Source organism: Canis aureus, chromosome 8 (assembly GCF_053574225.1).
Source record: "Canis aureus isolate CA01 chromosome 8, VMU_Caureus_v.1.0, whole genome shotgun sequence".
Taxonomy (NCBI): domain Eukaryota; kingdom Metazoa; phylum Chordata; class Mammalia; order Carnivora; family Canidae; genus Canis; species Canis aureus.
In genome coordinates, this window is record NC_135618.1 from 58,647,048 (window position 1) to 58,666,546 (window position 19,499).

Below are 19,499 nucleotides of genomic sequence, written 5' to 3' on the forward strand. Positions count from 1 at the left end.
ATTTTTAAAAAGTGTCGGCAGCTAACATACATATAGGAAAGTAAGAAGAGAAGAAAGAAAAGAAAGGAGGGATGAAGAGAAAGACACAGAGAGAGGGAGGGAGGGAAGAAAAAGAAGGGGAGTGGGGGGAGGGGAGGGCTAAAGAGAACTTCCATTGCCCAACCCAGATCATTGTGACCCCGGGGACCTGCTGGCCTGGCCCTGCGTGGCACACCCACACGAGCTTCTCCGTGGAGACACAGGCCTGGGCCCCGCGGCGGAGGAGGAAGGGCTGTGGAGCAGGGGCGGGCAGTGCGGCTGTGCCCAGGGCGGGCTGGCCCCCTCTTCCTGTGGTTTTACTGGGAGCACGGATTCCTTTCAGCCATCCTGCAGCTGAAAGCAGGGACTCCCTCAGGGGATCAGCGATTCTTTAGGAAAACACACCAAACTAAATGCATTTTACTTCACTTTAATTACAAAATAAATAAATACATGCAAGGTATTTGTTTAAAGAGAAAAGAAGTGAAAAGAACAAACCACCCCAGGCCCGCATGGCTGCTCCACTCCAGCCAGCGGGAAAGATGCCCACCCCCCGCTGGAGGACTGACGGGTGTCTTGCCAGGTAAACAAGGGAGCCCCAGGCTCCCCTCTGGGTGCCTCAGTTCCAGCCTCAGGGGCAGATGTCCTGCCTGGAGAGCAGTCAGTCCCGGTTGGGGCCCTGGGTGGCAAGACACATGGCCCCTGTTCTGACACACCCTACATGAGGCCCTGCCACTTGGGGCCCTTGGGCTTCCTGCCATGGTGGCAAGAATCTGTAATGCGAGGGGTGAGCCATGCAAGCTCACAACCCCTCATGGGCCAAAGGATGACAACGCTGAGGTCCATCTGGAAGGCACAGGGGCCCCAGGCAGGCAGCTCTGTTCCCAACGGTGGAGGCCCTTGGAGGCCAAGCCTGCTAGAGCCTCTCAAACTCACCACAACCCCAGTTCCACAGAGAAGGCAGGCAGCGATGGGAGAGTGGGATCCATGCCTGCAGCCACGGCTAAGAGGCCCTGGGAATGAGAGAGGGAGAGGGAGAGCAGGGACCCAAGCCTTCCTTACAAAGCTCCCAGTGGGAACGGGTAGGGCCCTCAGTCCGGGAAGGACCCCGGAGCAGGCGGACAGGTGGCCCTCTACTAAGTTCCAGGCCAGAGGCTTGGCACAGACCTGTCTCTGTGCACCGGGCAGGGTGCAGCACACGAGCCCCCCGGGGTCACTCCCTCCGCAGGAAGGGGTCGTGGTGACCGCACGTGCCTCATAAGTGGACCCACTTGTTCCAGTTGATCTCATGGGGGAACACACGGCCCAGCCGCAGGGTGCAGTCCAGCGTGGGCTCGTAGAACACGGTGGGGCTCTCGCTCGGGCTGGAGGGCTCCTGGGCCTCCAGGACCCGGGGCTTGGAGAAGAGAGAGACGGCTGTGGGCCTTCTCAGCGAGCACTTCTTAATGCAGCCTAGGGATTCCAGGCCCTAGAGAAAGGGAACACTCAGGGTGACGGGCGCACTCGCAGCCTGCGTCCTCCATCCCACCCTGGCAGCTGCAGGAAGCCCAGGACGAGGGCGGGGGCTGCGGGGCCCAGGGGAGAGTGCTGAGGTGCAGGGTGGGAGCCAGTCAGTGCTAACAGGGCAGAAGCGGGAAGATAGGTGTGGGGCTCATTGTGGTCGGCCTGGCAGCCTCGGGGGACAGGGAGCTCACCCCTCTGGGCAAGTCTGAGCGGGGAGATGAAGGAACTAAGGGATTCATGGGAGCTGCCTGGCTCTCTGGGGCTAAGCCTGTGGCACCCTCAGGCCGAAGCTGGGAATTTTCTGACAGTCTGCCCCCCAAGCCCTGAGGCTGAACCTGAGGCTCAAGCAGGGGCCGAGGAGGAGGGAGCGGAGGAGGGAGCCGCGGTGGGAGGCCTGCCCCAGCCCAGGCCAGCCCAGCCGCACCTGGAGCAGCTCCAGCACGGCGACGGGCTGCAGGACGCCCTGGTAGTGCTGCAGCAGGCAGCTCTCGGGAATGCCGGGCCTGCTCATGATGTGATAGAGCAAGGCCTCCATCATGCCCTTGCACACTGGTATGTTCAGGTGGCCGTCCACGATGCGCCACGGGCGGGCGATGAACGAGATGCTCTCACAGTCCCTGCAGGGGCGGCATGTGGGGGGCAGGCTCGGTCCCCCACTCCAGAGATGGGATGCCGAGCTCTGGGCAGTCAGCACCTGGCCCGCGTCTTGGGGCTGGGGGCCGGTTACCTTCTGCTCGTCCACTTCTTCCTTCCCATCCGGAATGACGGGTCCCAACCCCAGGGCCCAGGGTCACCGGCTCAGGAGACCCGCTCACACTCAGCCTTAATCAAGGCCGTGATGTGCCAACGTCCCCCACAGGACCCCTTGCTGGCAGGGGAGGGAGAAGAGCTGATTTCTGGATTTACCAGCTCCAGCTGGGACCCAGGGCAACGGCTGACTCCTCATCAGGCCAAGCTCACAGAGGTGTGCACGTAGAAGCTCTACTTCTGTATCTTATACAGCAGTCCCCGCCTTATCCCCAGTGACTGGTCTGCCACGGGGTCCAGGCACGGGAGGGGCCCAGGACCAGCTGGACACCTGGCTCTGACCACTGTGATGGGGCCCTGGGAGGGGCCGGTGGAGGGACACATGCACATGTGTAGGAGGCGCCCCTGCACCAGGAAGGCTCCCATGAAGCCCATGGTTCCAGATGGACCCCCACACCACACAAGTCTGCACCTCTGGCCCTCACTCACAATCCGCAAGTAGCTCCTGCCTTGTTCCCCCAGCCAGTGGGACAACCAAAGTCCCACACGTTTCCAGGTCCCCAGGCCAAGAATCACTGCACCCGACTGTGGAAGATCTCCCTGTGATGCTCCCTACTGGGACCCTGGGGACAGATTCCCACCCTCACACCCGCACCCCGCCGCCTGGATCTGGGTACACACTCACTTTTCCCATGTCGTCTGGGAGACGCTACCGGCCACAGAACTCTCGGCCAAACCTGACAGAGAGGCAAAGGACACGAGACCTAAGAGGTGGGAGCCCATATCTTTCTCCTCCATTCCTGCGACACGTACTCCTGGCTCTGGGTCTAAAGCCACAAACAATGGGACAGCAAGCCCCTTCCTCACAGAGCCCCAGCCCCCTCCCTGGCAGCAGGTCCCTGGGGCTGAAGCCAGTGTGCCTAGAACAAAACAGGGCTGCGTCCAGGTGTGCAAGGGTCGGGGCGGGGGGCTTGTTCCCAGGGCCCCGAGTGGGGGCAAGTGAGCACCTCCTCTTCCACCCAGGAGCCCTGGCCACAGAGCTGTGTGGATAAACCCCTAAGGAAAACACCCCCAAGGAAACAAAGACAGCTCTAGAAACCACGTGAAGAGGCCAGTGTTGAGCAGAGGTAGGAGCATTCACGCCGCAGGAGAGGAACACGGCAGGTTTCCATTCCTGCACGCCTGCCAATCCCGACAGGAGGTGCGATGCCCCCTGCTCCGGCTGCTGTGCCCTTACACAAGTGCCTTCAGCCAACAGTGCTTTCCAGAACCCATGCTTGTCATTCACAGGCCTGCTCAGGCGTCCCTGAAGCCCTCTAGTGGAAACAGTTAAGTGGAAATAGGCAAGACCTGTGAGGCCAGGTGAGGCTGGAGTGAACAGCCTTGTGTGGCCAGTGGCAGGTTCCCAGTGTCGGCCTGAGGATAGAGGACAGAGGATGGGCAGGTGGGGCGAGGGGGAGAAGGAAACAAGGTTTACTCGGTACCTCTGGGGTCTTCGGATCCTTCTGGGAACTGGCCCTGACAGCTCAGCTGCTCCTGGCCTGGAAGCCTGGGTTCCCCGGTATCCTCTTGGTCCTCCTGCCCGGCTTCTGGTGCTCCCAGGGGAAGCTCCTCCACATAGGTGTCTCTGGGAGCTGCCGGCAGAGCAGACGCCAGGGGTTCTGGCTCCTCTTCTGCTATGGGCCCGGGGCTGGGGGCCAAGCGCACATCCTGGAGCGTGGGCCTCTTGGCAGGGGGCTTCAGGGTGCTCTCAGGGTCGGGACCGCTGCCCTGACTGGCCACATCACTGCTTGTCCAGCTGGCACGCCTTTTGGTGCTCTGGGGGCCCTGGGAGTGCCTCTCAGAGGGGCTGTCCTTTCTGGCAGGCCTGTCTTGGGGTCGGGCCCGGGGGTCTTCTCTTGGTGGGTACACATGTTCCTCTTTGCCTTTCGGCCGCACCGAGTGCAGCAGCCAGGGCCGGGCAGAGCCCATGGCCACCAAGCGAGTTGTGTTGCCACCTACTTCCAGGACCTGGTGATGCTCCAAGAGATCCTAGGAAGAGTGGGAGACACACGGGGTCTGTGCACCAATGCAGGGGGCCTCATGGGGGTGCACTGCCAACTCTCTTTTCATTCCTACATTAAAAACCCGTAAGTCAGGATTTGAGAAATTTGCCCCAGTTCACATCCTGGAACTGGGACTCCTCGCCAGGTCACGCAGTTCTGGGGAGGGTTCGCTGTAAGCATTCGCCACCCGGACTGGGCAGCAGGGAACACAGGGAGCTACCCAACCCGTCCTGGCTTGCTTTCCAGGGCTCCAGAGGCACCTCTGGTTATAGGAGTGATGGAACACCACTACATGGACAGCAGTGACAACCCTACTCATGTCCTGTGCTCACGAACACTTGTCTGGCAACCAGAAACGTTGGTATCTGTTCTCCTCCTCCTCCACGAACACTGCAGGGCAGGCAGTTCTGTGGCATTACTAATAAGTGACATGTATTCCACTGCTTCCAACTATGGACAATGCTCAGGAAGGTGAGTCGAGTCCCCAGGCACTCAATTTAAAGGGTCCATCTGTTACGACGTTCTCTGGGTTCAAGGGTCCCCAGTGAAAGTGGACCCAGGTGGGGACAGTGGGGAGACCTGAGGGGCCAGGTGCAGGATATCTGGGAGTCAGAGGCCCTACTTGGCTCCGTCCCAGTGCTGAGGAAATGGGGCCCAGTGTGCCAAACCTTCAAACATTCCAGAAAAGCTGGGTTTTATGCACAATTCCCTGTTTTTAATCTTGGCAACGAATTTAATTATGCTATGTGCCCCAAACCAAGCCCTCTGCAGGGTGCATCTGGCCAGTGAGATGCTTCTGTGTGGGTTACCCCATGTGACCTGATAACACGGCTCACCTGGACGTAGTCCGTGAAGGTCCTGGTGCGCTCAGCATCTGTCCTCTCAAAGGCGGAGAACCATTTGCTCAGCTCCACTCTGTCCACCCCAAAGCACCCTGTGGCTGCAATGACCCCGTGGACTTCCAAGACGGCACACACGTCTCCAGGCTCATAGCCGCACAGCTCCACCTGGTGGACAAACTCTTCCAGGCTGCAGGGATCCTCCTGGCTCTTAATCAGCCTGGTGAAGGAGTCAGGGAGGCTGGAGATGCCCATGGGCAGCTCTTCCAGACAAGGGACTGTGAAGACGAGGAGGGCCACTATCAGCCAGGCTGGAGCACAAGCAACATCAAGACAGGACATGCTCCAACACCAACCAACCACGCCCCAACAGTGAGGGGTCACCTTCTGGGAAGATAGGGTGTGGCCCCCTGGTGGTGGGGATTCTCGGGGGCGCCAGGACTGTTCTCTTGCTCAAGATTCAAACTGAAGGGCAAGATAATGGGACTGGAGTCTGAGAAGCACTGCCCGGAGCTCTAGACAGGGGTCCTGAATTTGGGCTGCCCTAGGCCTTGCCTTGCTGGTGCTTGTGTGTCAGGACACCCTGGAACCCTGCTCTATGCTCCCCATGTTAACTTCCAGTAGCCAGGGCTGGTATGTGCTGCCTCCTGTAAAACCTGGCTCTGCTAAGATCATGGTCACAGGCTTGGCCCGAGTCAAACTCCAGGCAGAGCACAGAATAACTGGGGTTTTGAAACAGAAAGTAAACAAAACACCATGTACCTCAGCAGGGGAAGGAGTTTGGGAAGGCAGAGGCAGGAAGGGAGGGAGTGGGAAGGGGGGAAGAGAAGCACAGGGATGGCAAGGGGCCCGGATATCCTTACTTGAGGAAGAGAGAGGAGAGACCTTCTCACTTTCGGGGTATGGGAAAGCAAGGCTTAAGTAAGATATTTAGAGTTTCAGAGGTAATTCATAGACAAGTTAAAAAAGAGTGTAAAGAATGGAAATAAAGGAGATGAAGATAATGAACGTAAGCCAAAGACTTGTCTTTCAAGACAAGAGGTCAAAAGTCATACTTCAAAAGCCCCGGAGGGAACCAGCAACAGCGGACAGGCTGCCCTGGTGAGCAGGCCAGGGCCGGCGGGGGGTGGGGGGGCCAGACGCTTCCCCTTACATGCCCACCCCTGATGGTGGCACACTTCTGCACATGGCAGTGGGGCAAGGACCAGAAGACCAAGGCCTGGGAGGGGAGGGGCTTGGGTTCCATCCCAGCCCCAGTCCAGCCCCAGTCTGCAGGGGCCAGTGGCTTGGGGCGCCGATGGCAGGGGGCGACACTCACCGGTGGGCCAGAGCCGGGTGGGTGTGGGGGTGCGGCGGAGCCGGAACTTCACCTGGCAGGAGTTCACCACAATGCTGTCGTTGGGGTTGAGGTTGCGGGTGCTGACGATGCCTGGTGCGCAGTAGCCCCGCATCAGCAGGTAGTTGGTGTGGGAAGCCTGGCGGGCTTTCACCTCGATGGCCCGGCGCTTGCCCCCCGAGCCTTCGTCCAAGTCTTCCTCCTCATCGTCATCCTCGTCTAAGCCCCCGTCCTTCCCCAAACTAGGAGAAAAAAACACTGCGGTCCGGCTTCAGCAATGGCCTGTGGTCGCTATGGACTCTCTCCTGCCACCCCAGGCATCTGGCTGTGAAGGGCAGCGCGGACTGCTGCTCCAGACTCACCTCCTCTGATCACCTTCACCCCTGTTCACGTACCTATGCTTTTGCAACGGCTGTTCCTTTTGCCTGGAAACACTTCCCAGTTTCTATACAAAAAAATGTCTGCTTTTCCACTAAATCCCAGCTTAGCTATTAAGCCCTTCAGGAACCTCTGCCAAAGCCACCTTCCGGCCTTACCCCTCCTCTGGCTCCCCCTGCTCCTGAAGGCACAAGCACGAAGCATTGGACTGGACACAGTGCTGAAGTCCCTAGCCCTCAGATCTGTGAGGTCCTGTCCTGAGAACTCCCAGTGGCACTGCTGACACCCTGCCATCTTATGTGCTAGATGCCACACAGTGCCAGACACGACACAGGCAGATACAGCACATGTTTGTTGAATGAATAAACACTAGAGGTGCCTGGATGCTCAGTTGGTTAAGCGTCTGCTTTCAGCTCAGGTCATGACCCTGGGGTCCTGGGATCGAGCCCTGCATCGGGCTCCCTGCTCAGGGGGAGTCTGCTTCTCCCTCTCCCTCCGCCCCTCCCCGTTTGTGCTCTCTCTCAAATAAATAAAATATTAAAAAAAAAGAAAAAGAAAAAAGAAAAAAGACCCGATGACAGAACAAATAAAACTGCAGACACTACAGGACACACAGTGCCCGAGGCCCCCAGCGGTGCCTGCTGACACCTCCGCCCTCACCTTTTCATAACCTCGTTCTCCACCATGGAGCTGTCCACCACGACAATCTGTTCCGGGATCTGCACATCCACGGAAATGAGGCCCAAGGAGAAAAGCGTCAGGGCGGCCACACAGTGTCCTCCAGGGCTATCCAGAGAAAATGCTACCAGGTCATTGGAAGACTTGCTATTATCTTCGTCTTTGAAGGAGAAGGTATCAGGCTGGTCCAACTTGCCGGCAGCCAGGATTTTACTGAAAAACTGGAATGATTCTGTGCAAACAGTGCTTGGAAATCTCCACATAAAAATCCTGCGTGGACAAAAAGGTGGTAAGGTCCAAACTGAGGACAGATTGTGGGAGGCCTTCCTGTGGAAGGGCTACGGGCCCTGCAGATCTTTGCGTTCAAATCTGTCCATCCCAGCTTCCCCCGAAGCCTTCTTTTCTGCCTCAAATGGTGCCACGTTTCAATCTAACTGTGCATGTCCTCCCTGCTCACCTGAGCACCTTCACGGCAGGGCCGTGTCTTTGCACCTAGCCTTAATATGTGGTGCCTCACAGGCATTTTCTACAGACAGGAGCCAAACTGGGGAAGACGAGTGCATTTTTTGTGATGATCATCTTTAGCCAAGGCAAGCCCTGAACCCGTGTAGAGATGACAGGACCTGTGTGTGTTCATGTCACTGTCTCTGTGAGGCGACTGCAGAGTTCAGCCCTGGCTTCTGTCCAAGAGTGTGACTTCCCACAATCCTGTAACTGGGTCTGGGCCCCAGGGGGGGACCCAGGACTACCGGACGTGAATGCCACCCCCTGGCTTATAGACAAGAATGTCGCAGGGGAGAAATGGTTAAGGTCAAGGTCAAGGTCAAATGGCCTTGTCGGACCTAGACTCACATCTTCTTTTTTTTTTAGACTCACATCTTGTGCTTCCCAGCCCATAGCTCATAGCAGGCTATGTCCCAGGGAGGCCAAGAAGACCAAGCCTCACTTGGGAGGGGCCTCTGAGAAAGGTGCCAGTGTCTGGAGTCACAGGCAAAGGGATACATAAGCCTACCCACCCCCCACACTTCACCCCCCATTTTGCTGTTCTGACCACAGCTTCGGTGTAGATCTGAGGACTGACAAGGAGGCAGCCAGCCAAGGCCAAACTCCTGGAACACTTTTCACAGACTTGCCCTCCGTGTGGTCAAGCAGACTGGTGGCATAAAATGCCAAGCAGGTAACAGAGGCCGGCCATGCCAGCTGCTGGCGTGAGGCCACGCTGTGAGGAGTGCACCTGTTGGGGGCGCTATGGAGAGTGGCAGCATCCCAAACCACCACTCAAGACAGCTGGTGCCTGCAGAAGGCATCTGGAAAATACGGAATGGCTTCGAACTGAAGCATGTAAGCCTGCAAGCCACAGCTTGCTGTGGCTCTGAGCTGTGAGAACGGCCATGAGGCCTGACCAGGACTCTGTGTCTTTCGCTGGGCTAATTAGCATGTTAGAAACTCTATTTTTCCCAATCTGATAGGAGAAGGGAAACACAGTACCTGTAGAATGGTAAATGTCCTGACACAAACCACCTCGAACCCTGCCCTTATTTCTGAGCAGGCAGCACAGATGTTGATGAAGACATTGGTTCCAGAAGCTGTGCACTGCACCTGCAGCCTGGGAGGCTGAGCCCTACGCTCTCTGAGGAAGAGCGACATCCCGTTCCTTGCACTCCCACGCGCTACTCTTTGCAGCAAAGGTGTGGTCCGGCCTCTGATCTGGAGCCCTGCCTTGCCCCAGCCCCAGCCCCAGCCGAAGGGCTCACCTGTAGTAGGTCTGGGACAACTGGTAGGACATCGGCACGAAGGGCAGAGCCCGGTTTTTCTTTGGGCCCAGCATGTGGTTGACGCGGCGCCGGTTGACCAAGCTCCTTTTTTGACATTCCATGAAGACCCTCACGAGAATGTGGTCCTTATACTCGCGGTACAGGCGGAAAGTCTGCAACAAAGCAAGTCCATGGGTGAGCAAGGCTCTCCAGCAGCTGGGGGTGGGGGAGGAGCAGAATATGTGAGTGCACAAAAGCTATAGCTGATCATGTGCACAGGAGGGACTGATGGGGGCAAGGGGCTGGGAGGCTGGAGCAGACTCTTGGGGGTGCGGGCGGGAGGGCCTGGAGGAACCAGCAATCCGACCATCAACCTCCACCCCCACATCACAGGTCAGACACCACAGAGAAGGACAGGCAGCTGGCAACATGGGATGGCTTGGCACCCCACGCCTGTGTCTTTGGATAAAAGGGCAGTGGGAGTCAATGCAGAATCACCTCTGCTACCATTTGCGTCCCTAGCCCTCGCCCAGCCCATCAGTAGGCCTGATTGGCTGTGCCCGCATAAAATGCTCCCAAACACATCTGCTTTACGCTGCCTACACCATTGCTCCTCACTGTAGCCTCCAGCTAACTGCTCTCCTACGTCCCCATGTGCCATCGGCCCCCAACCTGTCCTTTAGCCACACAGCCAAAGTAAGCCTCGGGTGCTTCTATCAGCCCACACACTGCCCCCCTCTGTAGATGGAACATCCAGTCCTTGCTACGCCTGACAAGGACTCCGGGGAGTGGGACCCTGCCCACCACTCTGGCCTCACCGGCCTCCTTACTTTTTCTGAAAAAGCCAAGGCCTCCCCACCATGGAGGCCTTACATTTGCAGTTCCCATTCCTTGGAAAGTACCTTCCCTCAATTTTTGTAAGGCTGACTCCTCAACATTCAGCTCTCAGCTCAAATATATCCCCTCAAAAAGCAAATCCTCCTCCATCTTGCTCCTCTGCAGTCAACTGTATTATAGGAACCTGTTTTATTTTCTCCATCGTAACTCTCTACCTGAAATGACCTCATTCGCTTACTCATTGTTTCTCTCCCACAAGAAAGGAAGTCCCACAGAAACACAGATGCAATGGTCTACCCCTGCCACAGCAGTGGCACATGGCACCCAGCACCTAGCACAAATGTCTGGCCCGTCGCAGAGGCTCCTCCTGCTGGTCGTACCACCCTGGCTCCATGGCTCAGATTGGACTCTGCCCAGAGGAAGAGCAGCTCCAAGTACTGTGGGGCCAGCAGAGTCCCAATGATTCCAGTTTCTGAAAAGCACTGGCTCAGACAGCCTACCCAAGAGTGAATGTCTAGCATCTACCACACCATAGGAAGGTTCCTGCTAGACCCGTCTCCTCAAAAGCGCTGGCCAGGAAAACATGCGGTCATGGTCTGAGAATTTTAGGCTTGGAAGGTTCTCTGCTGCGTTGGCCCCAGAGCCATGGACAGCAGAGAAGACAGAGGTATATTGACTTCAAGGGATCTTCTGAGCCTATACCACTTGGCAGGGCTGGGGCCCAAGAACAGAGCAAGGCCTTGTCCTTGAGTTCAGTGACCTCACCACTGCGCTACTGCAGAGGGACATGGGATAGGGAGCCAAAGTGGTGGTCAGACGGGGTGCTGGGGCAGCACAGCGTGTTCTCCTGGAGCTGGAAGGGGTCTGGGCACACACTGGGTCTTGTCAGTAGGAGGCCTGCACACCATCATGATTTCTCTCTTGAGAGCTTCCACATCACAGTGGTGCACAGGCCTAAAGGAGGAAGCACTGGCAGGGGCAGAGGGAAAAGAGGCTGGAGAGGGACCATCCTACATCATTCCTTCCCTGCTGAAGGAATGTGGAAGCTGGGATCCAGCTTCGTGGAAAGCCTTGTGTCTTCAGCTCTTCTCTAAGATGACGACAAGATGGGCATATTCCCCCAACAACTGCAGGCGTGGCCCAGGCATGCTCAGACCACATGTACAGAGTGAGTGACTGTGGTCCAGCCCACCAGATTTCCACCCACTGCCCTGCAGTGCATCTCCTGGAAACTTGGGGCTGCAGGGAGCCTAGTGGGATCCTATATATGGCCTGACCTTGTCCCTGATGGCCTTCCAGTGCTCAGTGCCAGGTGGGGAGGTCACTAAAGAAGCATCCTGCCACCTGCTGTGGCCTGGGTGCTCTCTTACGCAACTTCCCACACCCCTGGGGGTCAAGGAGAGTGATGAGGCCAGTGACCGCGCCCCCCCTCACCAGAGCTCAGACATCAGCTGGAAATGGAACTGGAGGAAGGATAAGCAGCAGCATGATGCAGGGGGCGAGGCACTGGCAGAGATGCCAGGGACCTGGCTTTTGCCATTAACTTTGGGGCTGAGCTTTCTCTTGTGACAAGCAGTCAGACTGATCTCCAGGTCCTGTCTGACTCGAATCCCGGCTGGGCAGGACAGCCAAAAGGTCCCTACATGGTCACGGGTAAAGTTGAAAATTGGGATTTTTATGGGCAATGCTGGCAGTAAGTTAAAAAAAAAAATTTTTTTTTTAAACAAGCTCAGGTCCAACAGAATAGAGCTAGGCGCCAGACTAGGGGCTGTCTCTGTGGGAACTCTGCCCGACCCCACCCTGTTCCAATCTTGTTCTCTGGCACGTTCAGGCTCACATAGGCTTTGGGCATGGAGAGGAGGGGGCAAGGCACCACTATCAGCCTCCCGCCCTGAACATGCACACTTCGCATGAGCAAGCCGGGTCCAAATGCTCCAGGATACCAAGGGTAGCAAGAGCGGGATGACTGGGGACCCTCCCGCTAGACTGGGCCCAGATGTCATCACTGCTGGACAAGCAACTGTACCTCATGGTGACAAATTTAAAGATGACACATACACACTCAGTCTTGGGTTGGCAGAGGCCTGGCCACTGCTGTACAAGGCCGCAGGCTAGGGTGCTGCTCTGAAGCACGAGGGTCACACCTGGCTACCGACTTCCCTTAGATTGCTCCATTTCCCCCTAGTCCTCCTCACCTCCTTTGTGGCCAAAATAATCAGCAGCACCTGAAGAACAGAGGCAGTGCCCCAGCTGGGTCTACACCTTGCCACCTCCCCCAGGGTGCTCTGCGGACCCCTTGTACCAGAGTGCTTGGGGACCCGCAGCATATGTGTCAGGCTCTGCGATCTCTGGGGCTGGGGCTGGGGGCCTGTGGGCTAAACGATGTGATCATTAGAAATAAGGGAGGCATGGGTACCGGTGAGGGGGGAGTGCAGGCCCTCCTCAGCAACTGTCTGCTGGGGCCCTGGAGCCACACAGACACAGGTTTGAGGGAGAGTGGGGTGAGACCTTGGGCACCTGCTTCTTCACGCTCTGAAATGCAAGTTCCTGTGTCTGTCACTTCCCCAGGCTGAGGACAGGGTTAATGGGAACTGCCTTCCTCCCTCCCACCCTCACTCGGCCAAGATAAGGCAGCAATACATTCTGATAGTTGTGACGCGTTCTTAGGGGAGAGATAAGCCCAGGACCCACAGAAAGGGAGTTTTCCCGCTCTGTGATCTCTAGTGATCAAAACAGCTCAATATGTGTAAGTTCTGACTGAAGATAAGCCGTATGGGTCATTCACTCCCTCAGCTCTGCCACAGCTCACTTCCTCTTCTGCCTCCTTTTCTGCATTAACATGAGACTCTGAACCTCAGCCTGGGAGGGATTTTTGGAGGTCACTGGATCCTGTCCCCACACTTGGAAGATGAAAGAAGGGTCAGGGTGGGAGGCTCAGGGGAGATCATTCCCCATCCCCACAAGACTGCACAGCTAAGAAGTGAGAGCGTCCTTCAGCTCCCGCCTCTGATGGCCCAAGCCCCATGGCGCTGCTGTGAAGCTGCCACTGGATCCCCGCCGCCCACCTGGAATGACCGGCAGGACTCCATCTGGCTTTCCGAGAGGGCCAGTGTGCTCTGGATCAGGTTCTGGAGCACCAGGAAGTGGATGTCATCCACGCTGAAAGACAGTGGGGTGGGCAGCAGAGCACATGAGGCCGTGGGCTGTGGGTACTGCTCACACTTGGCGGATGTGGTTCTCATTTAGAAAAAGCATCTGAGCCCACAAAAGTGACCCGAGTGCCCAAGCTATTCACAAACCAGAACAAAACAAATGGTGGTTTTACAAATTGGTCAATTTTTGCAGGGAAAAACATTTGCATTTAGTGGATAAGGGGTGCCATACCCTGGAAACAGGTTTGTCAACTGAAAAAATGTCGTTAGTGCTGAGAGTTTTTCAGCCTATCTACCCAGCTGTGAGATCAAGAGTTGCATACTTTATTGACTGTCCCAGCCACACGGTCCATCTTAAAAAGTTTTTCTCCAAAGAAACTTCTCACGGAAATACAGAGCTAAAACCGAACTGAATATTGGTTATCCAATGAGGAAAAAGATAGCTGAGCTTTCTAACCAGAGCTTTGTGTGGAAAGTCATGGGCTGGGAATTCAAATCCTTTCCTCAACGGGCCTTAAGGCTAGGCCACTGATAGGTGAGGCTAGGGTTGGCAAGGTTCTCTTGGAAATGGCCAGATAATAAAGATTTTGGGGTCTTCATGGGCTGTGTGGTCTCTGTTGTAACCACTCAATCCTGATGCTATAGGATGGAAGTGGCACAGATGACACATGGGTCAGGCATGGTTATGCTCTAGTACAAATTTATTTTCAAAGACGGCAGGGTGGCCCTGGGTGGCACCCATGCTGGGCCACAGGCAGCCCGATCAACCAGCTGAGGGAAAGTCAGTTGGTAAATCAGTGCTTACCTATTAAGTTCATCCTCTTTCCTGGTTAGATCCTTTTCATCTCCAATCGCCAAAACTCGGTATCTATGTAAGGAATGAAAAGACGAGTGTGTCAGTGGAACACGGCAGACCTCTAGTAACCAAGTAGATGCTTGCCCAACATGGCCATTTACTGGCTAAAGTGTTGGAGGAAATGTAAAACTCATTAAAATTCAAACACGTACGTGTCAATTACAATGAGAAAATACCATGTTCTGCTCATCAAATGAGCGTGTTGTTAAAATGAGGGCTGAGGAAATACAAAATGATCATTTACTGACAATTAGGAAACAATACAGGAAAGTGTTTATTGGCAGAGAGCTGCTGTTAATTGTTAAGGGAAGGGGATCTAAAATTGTGGGTTCAGTCTGATTAAAAACAAGCATGAGAAAGAGGTCTAGAAGAAAGTACTCAGAAAAGAGCGGTTGGGGATCCCCGGGTGGCTCAGCGGTTTAGCACCTGCCTTCGGCCCAGGGTGTGATCCTGGAATCCTGGGATCGAGTCCCGCATCAGGCTCCCTACATGGAGCCTGCTTCTCCCTCTGCCTGTGTCTCTGCCTCTCTCTCTTTCTCTCTGTGTCTCTCATGAATAATTAAAAAATCTTTTTTTCTTTTTATAAATAAAAAATCTTAAAAAAAAAAAAAAGAGAGCAGTTGTATTAGGTAGCAGATTACTTCCCCATCTGCATTTTTGAGCTTCAAGTAATGCTGCTTCCTTGTACTCTAACCAAACAAATACAAGAGAAGTCCCAATGTGCTAGCCATCATGCTACACAGCCAGCCAGGCAAATAGATTTGAGAAATCATAGAACTCACTTTTAAAAACACATGGCTATTTACTTGTAAGACATTTCTTTGTTTTCTATAATTCTAAAATCAAAATTCATCTTGGCAACAGTAAATTCTTAAAATTTAGGAATAAGGAAAAAAAGCACCTTTTCATAATATGAACTATTTTTAAAGCAGTTGAATCTATTTCTTTTTGTCTGGCCTGCCAGGATGTTCAAGATCAAGTTTAGTGTTAAATCGTTACAACTGGATGGAACTTCTTTCCTCCAGATGATTCATGAACTTTTTAAAATAATCTTTAACTGTATTTTTTTATAACTAAAAGTTGCCCTATAAATTTACTGAGACTAGGTGGGGCTATAAGTCACAAATAGGTAAACGGGTCATTTGAATCACTTACTGAACATAAACCATATCATTTGGGAGTTCTAGCGAACAGTCTGCTGCAAACACACACACACACACACAAAACAAAAAACAGAACCAAGTGTCAACTCCGAGAAGGACTACATATCGCTCCCTAGGCCTGGCATATGCGGGTACAACATGAATTATTTGTTGGATGACTCAAAGAAGGAGATCTCTGACTGACATGTAGAGGGCTAACTACAACTGTATTGTATGGTTCCCAAACAGGAACCAATTGATGAAAGTCACCTCTACAGGAAGAGATGCAGAAATCCAGTGGCCAGAGGGACCATCTCGATGAGGGTGGTAAAAGAGGATTCATATTTGGATTAAGCAGTGGCAACAAACCTGGTTCACAAAACTCAAGCTTTTAACATCTCTTGGTTTCTATGCTCAAACCAAGTGTGTTCTTCCTGGAAAGAGATGGGGCTCTGAAGTCAGACCCACCACAGAAGTTCAAATTCTGGCCCTGTGGCTCACAAGCACCATGGCTTTGGGTGAGCTACTTCTATCTTGGAGTTTCTTCATATGTCAAGTGAGCAATCTTGGCAAGAGCACATCAATCACTTGTGGAGGCCTGGATTAGGCCAGCAGCAGGGCCTCTATGGGAGAAGGAACGGGAGTGCCCGGCAGGGTGCTCGGGATGGTGGTGGCCTCCCCATTTTCATGTCTCTTGTGAGAGAAGGTGAGGTGGCTCAAGGTCAGGGGACACAGCAGGGTTAGCTCCAAGGCCATGGAACTACCGACACAGGGAGATGCCTGTGGCCAGTGACTTTTCCTCTTGCTCCACGAGGATCACACAGAAGTTTCCCAGAAGAACCTTACCTGGCAAACAGCTCCTGGAGTGTGTCTGGGATTTCAAGGTTGGGATCCTTTAGAGCAGAACTGAACTTCTCTTTGAGCTTCTCCACAAATTCTTTAAACTCACTGGCACAAACCTTTCAACGTGGGAGAATGAGATGTTAAAGCCCTTTCTCTCCCTGAGGAGAAGTTTCACTGACACATCAAGGAAAATCTTGTAATAAACTCCATAGCAGTGACTTCCCAGAAACACGGACTGAGAAGCATGGCCTCCTCTGCCTCCCTGCCTCCCCAGCCCGATGAGTCCACCTGGGAAGAAGTGACAGACACTCACCACTCTGCCCAGGGATTTGGGGCAAGAAACATGCTGCTGGCCCTCACTCCTGCACCACCATCTCTCTCCCAAGCCCCAGAAGGGAGGACAGTGTGTTGCACACTGTCCCCACAGCCTCTTGCCACTGCACACCTCTCTACCCAGAGAACTCAGAAAAACTCACATCCTGTCCTATCTGCTAGCTTTCCAGGGAGTCTAGCTGCTTGAAATTTCTGAAGAGCTGCCCTATTTCTTTAATGAAATATGCTCAAGGCCCTGCAGAATTGCAAAGTGGCATGCCAAATTCTAACAATCTCTAAGATCTGGTGCTACAGCCTCATCAAATGAGGGCCAAAGCCAAAGAACTGACGAGCTGATTTCCCAGACTCACAGGAAAAATATCTGTATTTGCAAGTCAGGCAGAGACGCCGTGGGACCCAGAGGACCAGAGAGGAATGTACACAGTCCGGCCTTTGGGGCACGCTGAGCCCAATGACCATGCAGGGCCTACCTTTGGGTCTTCGTAGTCACATTTTCGATTCATGAATTCTCCAACAAGGGCCTTATCCTGGTACACCTCAGCGAGGCAAACTCTGCAAAAAGAGAGGACGAATGTGAGGTCTGGGGTTGTAATAATGTCTGCGTTCAGAACCATCTGAAGACTCCTGTTCTAATACGTCTGCCTGTGGCTAACTGCGAGGTATGAGTTACTTACACACCTGCTGGGTGATTACAGCTCTTAATAATGAAGGATTACAGGTCAGCCAACCCTGATTCAAGTCAGGTCTGTCATTGCTCACGCTTCACACCTTTGGCTTCTCTGAGCTTCCATTCTCCGCATGTAGACTGAAAACAGTGACTCCTGCCTGCTTGCCTGCTCTCACAGGTATCTAGCCAGGACCAAACGAGATGCCCTATGTGAAAATGTACTATAAATTTTAAATTGGGCAGCCCGGGTGGCTCAGCGGTTTAGCGCCTCCTTCAGCCCAGGACGTGATCCTGGAGACTCGGGATGGAGTCCCACGTCGGGCTCCCTGCATGGAGCCTGCTTCTCCCTCTGCCTGTGTCTCTGCCTCTCTCTCTCTGTGTCTCTAATGACTGAATTAAAAAAAAAATCTTAAAAAAAATTTTTAATTATCATACAGGCCCTGGTGTTCGTTATTAGTCAAAAGAACTACTTGTCTACTGCAGACATCTTTGTCTCTCCATGACATAAGGAGAGCCTGACTTGCCCAAAAAGAAATGGAGGGAGAGGCAGCCAGTGTCTGTAGGGCTCCTATGAACCAGGTGCTTCCACCTTCCTGAAGAGCTTACAAGCTCCATTTTAGAGCTCAGTGAGGTGTAGGGGCTCCCAAAGTGACATGTCTGCCAGGGGCTGAGGCAGGTGGGCCAGGGGTAGCTATTATTGGTAGTATTGTCCTGCTCAGAGGTGAGGGAATGGCCTCCAAGTGGATACATGCCCTGTGCAAGGTTCTACAGCTCATGTTCCCTTCCCCTGACTGATGCTGCAGGACACAAGAAAGAGCATCAGGCGGGGCCAGGAAGCCCAAGTTCCAGAACTTATTCCACTGCCAACGCACTGTCACCCTAGCCAACCCACATCCTCTCTCTGGGCCTGTTTCCACTCTGAAAGAAGAGGACTTTGGAGCAGGTGATCAGAGCCCTTAGATAGAAAAGTCTAAGATTCTATGCACTAGAGCCAGTGGTCCCCAAAGGAAGGCCCCTTGCTATGTCTAACCCGCTGGCTCCTGCAGACATTTGGAGACATGTCTGGCTGTCATGGCTGGGAGTGGGGTGCTAGTGGCGACTAGTGGGTAGAGGCAGGGCTGCTGCTAAATATCCCACAGTGCACAGAATGGCCCCGCCACAAAGAATTTTCTGGCCTCAAATGTCAATAGTGCTGAGGTTGAGAATTCCTGGCTGGAGAAGTTTTCTCTACAATCAAGGGCTGGGCTGTTCCTCTCTACAACCTGGTTGACAGCACGTAGGCCAAGGCTCAGAATCAAGCCAGAGCTAAGCTCTTTTACTGACCCATGGCATGAACAACCAATTGGGTGAAGTGGTCCTTTCCAACCCTGTCATGTGTCCCCTCCATGCCCCCTTGGATGCTCCCTGTTGTCTTATAGGGTTGGTGATGGCACTGTGCCCTGGCCATGTGAGAAACAGATGGGCAAGCAGCCTTGCAGGCCACTGACAAACCCCAAGGAGGATGCTTTGTGACTCCCAGCCAGCTGCCATCCCCACTCGTACCAAGCCACATCAGGAGACACGGAGGGGACACCTAGTTCTACTGGGGACAGTGTTCTTTGGTGCAATGACCCTGGTCCTGTCTAGCTTCTTCCTGGAGTTAGCTATGTGATGGGCCATTGACACAGAGAGGTAAACAGCTGCTCTGAGCACTAAAAATGGTAGTAAAACTCAGCAGATGCCTCGGCCCTCACCACACACTTCTAATGTAATGTATTCAACGAACCACCTAGCCTGAATGGCCTGTTTCTTCCTGGGTAGCAAAGAACAGTACCTACTTCTTGAGGCTGGCCTGCAGTCTACATGACACCAGATATGGGGAAGGACGCAGAAGCAGGTCTGGCCCTGGAAAAATCATGGACCCCAACACTGCAAACAGGCTATAGGTGAGCCAGGGGACAGCTCACTGCTCTCTCTGGATTTTCTAGTGGACTCTTAAGCAAAAGGGATGGCAGAAGAGTAAAGAATGAACTAGACACATGGGAGGAACCTTGGCCTAAAGTTAGAAAAGTTCATATGAGGCTTACTTATAGTTCAGATAGGCTTGTGGGTTTTTGACTATGTAGCGAGCTCTTCGTCCAACTGAATGAGATGTCTTATCCAGAGACTCTTCAAAAGTAGAGTGCAAGATGTCCCGCACAACTTGCCAGGGGACAAATGGGCCCTTTACCTGGATCAAACACAAGCCAAGATGGAAAATCAGAATCCTCAGAGTCTGCATTATGGGTCCTTAATGTGAAGGAAGGGGGAGGGTATATTCCGTGGTACCTCTTTCCACAGCGGGTACTCCAAACTGGCCCCTCATGTGTTTACTCATTCACATTTACAGTGC

At 53.9% G+C, this 19,499-nt stretch overlaps 1 protein-coding gene across 2 annotated transcripts in view; it reads right to left on the reverse strand.

The window, feature by feature from the left end:
• Positions 1–432: 432 nt before the first annotated feature.
• The window catches only part of GTF3C1 (general transcription factor IIIC subunit 1), a 73,650-nt gene continuing 54,583 nt past the window's right edge, over positions 433–19,499 (reverse strand). For both annotated transcript variants that reach the window (XM_077907114.1, XM_077907113.1), the window contains 13 exons: positions 19,195–19,337; positions 16,932–17,013; positions 16,132–16,244; positions 14,093–14,155; positions 13,201–13,294; positions 9,299–9,471; positions 7,527–7,814; positions 6,471–6,730; positions 5,150–5,430; positions 3,753–4,299; positions 2,954–3,005; positions 1,946–2,138; positions 433–1,486 (listed from right to left, as the gene is read on the reverse strand). In XM_077907114.1, coding sequence (XP_077763240.1) covers positions 1,274–1,486; positions 1,946–2,138; positions 2,954–3,005; positions 3,753–4,299; positions 5,150–5,430; positions 6,471–6,730; positions 7,527–7,814; positions 9,299–9,471; positions 13,201–13,294; positions 14,093–14,155; positions 16,132–16,244; positions 16,932–17,013; positions 19,195–19,337 — 2,502 coding nt within the window. In that variant the 3' untranslated portion in view covers positions 433–1,273. The remainder of the gene's footprint in view (positions 1,487–1,945; positions 2,139–2,953; positions 3,006–3,752; positions 4,300–5,149; positions 5,431–6,470; positions 6,731–7,526; positions 7,815–9,298; positions 9,472–13,200; positions 13,295–14,092; positions 14,156–16,131; positions 16,245–16,931; positions 17,014–19,194; positions 19,338–19,499) is intronic.